The 9,013-nt window shown below is 40.1% G+C and overlaps 1 protein-coding gene across 1 annotated transcript in view; it reads left to right on the top strand.

Moving 5' to 3' along the window:
- DLK1 (delta like non-canonical Notch ligand 1) overlaps positions 1–3,226 on the top strand; it is a 36,569-nt gene extending 33,343 nt beyond the window's left edge. Inside the window, exon 5 of the mRNA XM_027848988.1 lies at positions 2,476–3,226. Coding sequence (XP_027704789.1) covers positions 2,476–3,226 — 751 coding nt within the window. The remainder of the gene's footprint in view (positions 1–2,475) is intronic.
- The last annotated feature ends 5,787 nt before the right edge of the window (positions 3,227–9,013 follow it).

Genomic DNA, 9,013 nt, shown 5'->3' on the forward strand with positions numbered 1-9,013 from the left:
AGAGAGAGAGAGAGAACAAGCATTACTAGAATGAGGGGGAAGCCAAAGCCTTGTAATCATTTTCATCACACGGTTGCTCAGAGTTCCACTGATCTGGTCTTTCTTTTGGCATCTCTGGAGATCCCAGAGACTAGAAAGGACATAAAGATCCCATAGACAGGGCTCTGGCTGTGGAGGAGGTTGGCTTATCGTGCAGAATTTGGAGCTGCAACCTTCAATCCAGTCCTTAGGTCTGGTGGCCAGAGTCCCTGGATTTGAATTCTGACTCTGATACTGTCTCCCTGTGTGTTCTCAAGCAAGCCATTTCCCATGCTTGTGCCATCTGTGAAATGGTGGATCGATCTGGATACTCTCTTAGGTTCCTTATGACTCATGTGTCTGTGATCGCTGCCCACATGAAGCCTGTACTTCTGTTCCCTCACCCATCTTCTAAAGCTCAAAGAACAACATTGCCTGCCTGCCACAGATGTGCTCTAGGCATATCTCCCTTCCATTCCCTTGGAGAGAAGTAGCTAAGCACTGAAGAAGCTGAACATATTGAATTTCTGTCAGGCCCCAGGCACATGCCTCTATTTACTGCATGTACTATGCACTGCCTCTTTTATTATGGTGAGGAAATGGGGAGAGAGAGAAAACAATGACCATCATAGTGGCATAGTGGCGTAGAAGGAATACTGAGAGCTGGGAGACCTGGATTCTAGTCCTGGTTTTGCTGCTCATTTTCTGTGCAACCTTAGAGAACAGGTTGGTTACCCTCTTTGAGCCTCATTGATTTCATCTGTTAAAGGTAGATAATGCTACCTGCCTGGTCGCCTCCTTCTTTGAAGATGTAGTGGAATGTGGAGGGAGTGTGTCAAAGCCATCTCATATTTGTTCTGAAAAGCTGATTATTAAATCTTCAGAGTGAGCATTTAAACCTCAGAAATCAGCAAATGCTACAAATCAGGGCTTGATGTATTGTTTTGTTGATTGGCTAGACTTATGAAAGTGACAGAGCAAATGGCAGGGATGCAGGTTAAACTTATAAGTGTGTCATGTTTATATACATTTTTTCCTTTAAAAGAGCTGGTTGTTAAACATTTATTAGTATACCCTTGACTATGAGTATGGAACACTAAATATAACATCAGATATTTTTGGACCTGTTGGTAACGTTTGCTGTGCTGGTTTTTTTTTTTTTTTTTGTTGTTGTTGTTCTTTGTTATGAGTGATGGCTTTCTGGAAGAGTAAGGTTGAGGAATATATTGGGAAATGTAGGTAATATCAAAACAAAAGGTGTCAATACATTAAAAAAGAACCCTAAATAAATCATGTCAAATTCCCTTCTCCCAAGGGACAGACAGGTGGCACAGTAGATAGAGCTCTGGCCTTGGGGTCAGGAAGACCTGAGTTCAAATTTGGCCTCAGACACTTGACACTTACTAGCTTTGTGACCCTGGGCAAGTCACTTAAACCCGATTGCCTCATCAAAAAAAAGCAACACAAAACAAAACCAATTCCCTTCTCCCCTTCCCCCCCAAAATGTATGTACTATATGCCTCTTGGAGGACATTTTCTTTGTGTTTTCTCAAGGCAGTCAGAAAAAATGATGGATCTTAGGTTGCAACAATTGAGGTATAATATTCAGAACGAGGAAGATGATGGTCCCATTGTCTTCTGCTCACATCAGGCAAGGACATAAATAAGCCAGAGTACGTTCAGGAGAATGCAACCAGGCCATATGATAATTGATTGAAAGAATTGTAGGTATTTAAAATGGAGAAAGCATGATAGTTGTCTGCAAATATTTAAAGGGTCATCATGAAGAAGGAGGATTAGTTTTATTCTGCTTGGCCTCAGTGGAAAGAACCAGGAATAATGGGTAGATGTGGCAGAGAGGCAGATTTCAGCTTGATATAAGGACAACTTTCTCACAAACAGAGAAATGGCTGGCTTCTGCGGGATAGTGAACTCCCCCTTTCCAGGAGGTTTTCAAACAGAGGCTAGAAGGCTACTTGTGAGAAACTGTTGCAGAGGGAATTATTGGGGTTGTAAAGGGTTGGATCCCTTCTGATTATGACATTCTATTCTTCTGTGACAGAGGAGTCTCTGAAAAATTTAAAGAACCATTTGTTGTTTTTCAGTCATTTCAGACTCTTTGTGACCCCATCTGGGTTTTTTAAATTTTTTTTTTTTGGCAAAGATGCTAGAGTGGTTTACTATTTACTTCTCCAGCTCATGAGGAAACTGAGGCAAACAGGGTTAAGTGACTTGCCCAGGGTCACACAGCTAGTAAGTGGCTGAGGGTGGATTTGAACTCAGGTCCTTCTGACTCCAGGAGAGGCATTCTATCCACTGTACCATCTAGCTGCCCTGAAAAGAACCATGCCAGCCTTCTGTGAAATTGTTTTCAAAATACACAAGGAATTCTGTTGCAGATTTACTTTTCTTTCCATGTCGTAGCTTCCTTTCTCACCTGTTCACCTTGTGCCCTAGCTCTCCCTGCCAGAATGGAGGAGCTTGCATCGATGACAATGGGCTCGCCTCCTATACCTCCTGCCTGTGCCCCGAGGGCTTCTCTGGCAACTTCTGTGAACTCGACATGAATAGCTGCGTCCCAAATCCATGTGAGAATGGAGGTATGTGCACTGATATAGGCGGAGACTTCCGTTGTCGCTGCCCACTGGGGTTCATGGACAAGACCTGCAGCCGACGTGTGGGGGACCATTGTGCCAGCGGTCCCTGTGAGAACGGGGGTACCTGTGTGCCTCATGCCAGAGGAGGCTTTGAATGCCTCTGTAGACCAGAATTCTCTGGGCCCACTTGTAACCATGGCCACCCAAACCATAGCCACCCAGGAACCAAGACCAAGAGGGGTCCTGGGCTGCCTGACCGACTTCCCCCTGAGACTCAGGGCAGGATTGCCACCCATCAACCCAACCACAGAATGCTGAAAATCACCATGAGGGAGCTGACCAAGAACAGTAAACCTCTGCTTAATGAAAGCCAGGCCATCTGTTTCACCATCCTGGGGGTGCTGACATGCCTAGTTGTCCTGGGCACTGTCAGCATTGTGTTCTTCAACAAGTGTGAGGTGTGGCTTTCCAATGCCAAGTACAGCCGTCTCCTTCGTAAAAAAAAGAACTTGCTTCTCAGGTACAGTAATGGTGATGAGCATACCATTAACATCATCTTACCTGAGAAGATGAATCTGAAATCCTATAGTAAGTGCCTGAATGAGATATGAGCATACAGTGCTGCCCTCACCAAGGCCTTCCTCTACGGAGTCTTAGGATATGTTATTTTAAAGTTTGTGATTGACCTTACTATCTTGTGTGCTGTGTGGTTAGGAGAATAGCTCTATATCTGTGTGTATATTGTATTTATGCTAGTGGGGAAACTTTCAGACCCAAACAGAGATGTTCAGAGAGCCATTTGAATCCAACAGTGGGACTGTCAATGGGATTTTGCAAAAGTTTTAAGTCTTTCCTTAATGAAAGGGAAATGATGCAGTGGCAAGGACCATGGATTTCTTTCGAATCACTGATCTGCCAGTTACTGCCTATGTCATCTCAAACACATTACTTCCTTTCTCTGAGCTTCAGTTCCCTCGTCATTAAAATAAAAGGAATTGGATTAGATGATCTAAATGGTCCCTTCCAGCTAACAGCCCTATTCTTGGTTCTTTTACACCTTTTCCAGTTCACTGTTCATTTGATTGGCTACAAAGCAGATCTCTTAACTCAGAATGGAGAATTTCTTCATAAACACTAATAGTCCATTGATGAGAGTATACTTGGTAACTTTATCCTGGGTGTTTGTTTTTCCCATGTTCATTATTTCAATAATCACAGTGTTTGTGGTCTAAATGTATAGAAGGAGTATGTATAAAAGTGCATTTGGAAGCCTAGTATAATGGGAAGATCAACCTTGAGCTCAGAAGATCTTGGTTCTCCTTTCAGATCTACAGGTGACTTTCATGAACCAGGTAACTTTCATCTTTTGGGGGCTTTATCTCTTCTTCCAAAAATTTAAAGAACTTAGATTCAAAAACACTCAAACTATAAAATCCCGAAATTTTGTGATTTTTCTTTAAATAGAAGAAAATAACTCCTATGACAATGGATTTAGTCCACCTGAGATTTACATATAACTCTTGTCAATTGGATTAATTCTTCCTATTTTGTTTTTTATCAAAATGAGTAACACTACCCTCCATATAAGTATGACCATAACAAATTATTCCGTTTATACCAGAACATGTGAATTTTGTCAACAACTGCTTCAGCAGACGTGTAATTCAGAAAATAAAGTGTGAGGACCTATAGTCATTTATATCTACATCCATATCATCCCACCAATTTTTTGGCTTCTTAGAAACACTATGTTGAGTGAAATGATGTTACAGGGGGGTAATGAGTTCCATGGGCTCAAATATTAAGATGAGTGATTGAACAATGTCATAGCATACTTTTGTAACCATATAGAGGAGGTATGATTATATCATATAAATGCTAAAATGATGATCATTGGAACAAACTGTGCTAAAATCTCAATAGACAGAGTGAAAGGTCTTGAAAATCGGCCCTACAGATAACATATTGAGTACCTGAAGGTAATGCACATATGGAATCTTCAGATTTTACCAAATTCACTAAGGTCCTTCTAGAATTTGGTGACTGGGTTTTTCTATTTCTTGTTAGGTAACAGATCATGTGGGAAAACCCATGTGTTGTATTTGTATTGCCAAGCAAATTTTGAGTCCAAATGTGAAAGTTCAAAAGACACTTCCACCGAACAAGACGACCGTTTATTTATTTGAGAAAAATCAATTCTTAATTTGTTTAAAAAGAACTGATTTTATTTTTAAATACTTCTTTTTTAAACTTAAAGAAATTGTTTAATCTGCATCTTTTTGGATCTCCCATTTGGGTATCTGGCTAGTAGAAAAATGATTTGTTATCAGACATAAATATTTCATCTCCCAGACAAGTTTGAATATGTATATTTAGTTTCATTGGTATCCCTGCACCCTGCTAAATTTTCTCCACGTACTTTTTTCCTAAGTGTTAATAAGCGCAGTAGTTCAGGTCTCTGTTACCTAAAATTAATGGAATATTTGAAGACGTAAGTATAATGAAAGGGGTGATTCAGGTTACAGGAGGTCTGAATTCTAAACCCAGCGCTGCACCAAAAAGTTCTGTGACCTTGGATGAGGCATGCCCACTCTACAGAGCTGAACTGATTGCCCTACTTGTCAAATGAAGGGATTGGATTACAGTGTTCTGGCTGTAAAATCCTATGATTTTAGAAAAATACATCCTACGATAGAGGAGTCAGTCCATCTCAGAATTCTATTTTACTCTTCTCATTTGCATTAAGTCCACCTATATTTCCCAGAGGTTGGAACAATGCCAATTCTTTCTCCCTTTAGTGACAAATTACTTTATTGATCGATTGATTGAAGCCTTAGCAGAAAAATGATTAAAAAATAATCGGGCTGTTCCCCAAAAGGCCCATTATAATACAAATATGCCTCAATAGGAAGAATAGAGGCTTTCCTGAAAGATTGACTTTACAGAAAACAAAATGTAAACCTAAAGAAGTCATCATAATAATAGCTAGGGTGTGCCTAGGATTGCAGGCTGCTTTCCTCACAAAAGCCCTCAGAGGAGGGCAGTATAAGGGTTATTATATTTATTTTGCAGATGAAGAAACTGAGACCCAGTATAACTTGTCCCAGGTCCCATAAATAAATTTTGGATGCAAAATTTCAACTAAGATTTCCGGTTGCACACCACTTTTGGTATTACATATATTGTCTCTAGTCTTCATGAAAACTGAGTTTTTAATAAGATACTCATGGGGCAGCTAAGTGGCACATTGTATAGAATGCCAGAGCTATGGTCATGAAGACTCTTCATGAGTTCAAATCTGGCCTCAGATATTTACTAACTGTGTGACCCTGAGCAAGTCACTTAACCTTGTTTACCTCAGTTTCCTTATATGTAAAGTGAGTTGGAGAAGGAAATGGCAAACCATCCCAGTATTTTTACCAAGAAAACCCCAAATGGGATCATGAAGAATAGGACACGACTGAAAAATGGAACAAGGTTCTCAGAATTTATGCATTGCTGAAGTATTTTTTCCAGTCATTGTTGCAATAACCTTATTGGAATATTTTATATTGACTATAGTTAAGATTATATCTATCTATGCCTCTGTCTAATTATGTTTGTGGTACTGAAATAAGTTTCAGATCCAAATGGAAAAGCTAATCTGTACCTTAGAAGAATTTACTGAATCTTTTAAAAAGTGTTTTAATTTTTTTAAAGAGGAAGAAACACTCCGTTGGTAACCTTTTATGATCTCCTGTTACTGACTGATTGGCATCATGGGTCCAATTATTCCCAAAGTTAAAGTTCTTTCCTAAAAAAGTTTTTGCAAATGCTAAGCCCCTCATTTTCATCGATGCCTGCTTTCTCTATCCCCACTTTTCCTTCTTGCTCACACAATTCGATATTCAAGTCAGTGATCATGAAGAGTTTGTGTGACCAGAAGTCTGGGAGTTAGTATATGGTGCCCTGAGATTCAGGACATCTAAGTTTTAACCCGGTTATTCTTATCTATATCGGACCACTGGACCCAGATGGCTCTGGAGAAGAAAGTGAGGCTGGTGACTTTGCACAGCCCTCCCTCACTCAAATCCAATTCACTTGCAAGTCATGTCATCATCTTCTTGATGTCATGGTCCTCTTCAAGAATGAAGGACAAACCACAACCTGAGAGTAGTCTGAGCTGCCCCAGTGGGGACCCAGCTGGCCAGTCCCATTTGGGCAACTCAGCTCCTCTTCTTTCTCTTCTCCTCTCCTCTCTTGTCTCTTCTCCTCTCCTCTCTTCTCCTCTTTTCTCCTCTCCTCTCCTGTCTTCCCTTCCCCTCTGACCACATGGAGTGTCATACTCTTACCTAAGGGTGTTCTGCCCAGAGGAAGGTCAATTTTGATGTCTGTAACCTTCCTAGTAATCTTGGGGTTTATTGGCTAGATTTCTTTCTTAAAGACCATGCCTTAAAACCAATTCACTCTGGTTTTCATTGATTGGACAATAGGTCCCTGTCCCATCACCACTTAATGATTATTTTGGGGCCCTCCTGGCTCAGAATGAATGTAAATAGTAATTGTTTCTCTTTTGGCCTGCAACCCTGAAGGTCTTCCTCTCTCAGATTATTATTTTTTTTATTAAAGGATTCATCCCTTGACTCACTTCTTAAACAGACTATCACTGAATGGGTATTACCTCAATCAAAGTGAGAACTCAGAAAGACCTTATCTTGAAAAGGCCAAGGTCTCCCACTGCATCTAGAGCCATCTCCACTTGTCCTGATCTATATCTTGCCACTAGACCTAGATGTCTCTGGAGGAGAAAGTGAAGCTGGTGACTTTGCACAGCCCTCCCTCACTTAAATCCAATTAAATTGCAAGTCATGTCATCATCTTCTTGATGTCATTGTCCTCTTCAAGAATGAAAGACAAATCACAACCACAACCCGTCTCTGCACTGACCAGCTTTGTGGACTTAGGTAAGTCAGTAAACTTCTGGAAGCCTCAGAGTTCTTGGCTGTCAAAAGGGGCTTGGATTAGATGACCTTCTGACCCTAAAATCTGATTTCTATGAAGGACCTTTACATCGCATGACTGGGAAGAATTTGGTTCATCTTTGCCGTTCAGTTTAGACTTTTTTTTGACTCTACCAACACAAAGGATACCACCAGGACAGCTTTTCTTTGGCGGCAAAAACGATTTCTATCATAGTAAATAATGAGGCCTCAATAGGAGAATAATTCAGAAAATAATGTACACTTTCCCACAGAGGCCCATCACCATAAAAACCTATCTGGCCAGGTAGAATTGATTGCACTGAAGCATTGTCTCTAAAGCAAACTTAAACTGACTCTTCAAATTAAATATCCAGGCAAAATTTCAGAGTTTTACTGACCTTGCCTTGAGTTAAACAGGGCAAGTCATTTATGCTTTTAACTGTTACTGTTATTATATTTTTGTTATGTGATTAAGGTTATATCTAAATATCTAAATATTTATGTTACTAAATAAATTTCTGAACATGGCAGGGAAAAACTAGCATCACTCAATATAGTGCATTAGACCAATTAATTTGAATTATTTTTTCAAAAGAACATCTTTCCTTAAAAAATTTAATAATAATAGCTAATATTTATATAGTGCCTACTATGTTTCAGGTACTATGCTAAATATTTTACAAACATTATGTTATTTGACCCTCAAAACAACCCTGGGAGGTAGATGCTATTGTCATACCCATTTTACAGTTGAAGAAACTAAGGCAAGCAGAGGGTAATGACTTTCCCAAGATTACACATCTAGTAAGCATCTGAGGCCACATATGGGAACGCAGGTTTTCCTGACTCTAGGCTCTATCCATTGTGACATCTACCTGTCTATTTTTACAATGGAAAGTTCCATTCATGCTCTTATTAGCCCTACTGTACATGTAACAATATAGCAAAGCAGCAGCAATTATATACCCATAAAAAAGATTTGCATCAGGAAATGTCCTTTGTGAGCAAAAAGAAGTCACTTGATTTCATGGGTGTTCATAAGCACTATTAAGTTGTCTCCAGGTCCTTGTTGCTAAGCACCCATCATCTCCAAAATATGCTCTGGGTATCCATGGAATGGATCTGGACTTGGAAGAAACTGCTAAAGCCATGTTGTTTAACCCCCTTATTTTACAGATGAGGAAACAGGGGCCCTGGGAGGGTAAATGATTTGCCCACAGGAAGTAAGTATTAGAGGTGGGATATAAACCCATATTTTATGGCTCCTGTGGCATTACTTTTTCACTGCCTACTTAAAAGTATGAGTGGAGGGTGAATGGAAATCTGGCATAGTAGGAGGGGGTACCCAAGGCTCTGGATTCCTAGATTTTCATCTCAAGTCTGCACTCATCAGCAGCTCATAACTTGGTTGAGAAATTTAATCTGTCTGGGGCCTCA

Source organism: Vombatus ursinus, unplaced genomic scaffold (genome assembly GCF_900497805.2).
Source record: "Vombatus ursinus unplaced genomic scaffold, bare-nosed wombat genome assembly UNPS02007284.1, whole genome shotgun sequence".
In the NCBI taxonomy this organism is placed as follows: domain Eukaryota; kingdom Metazoa; phylum Chordata; class Mammalia; order Diprotodontia; family Vombatidae; genus Vombatus; species Vombatus ursinus.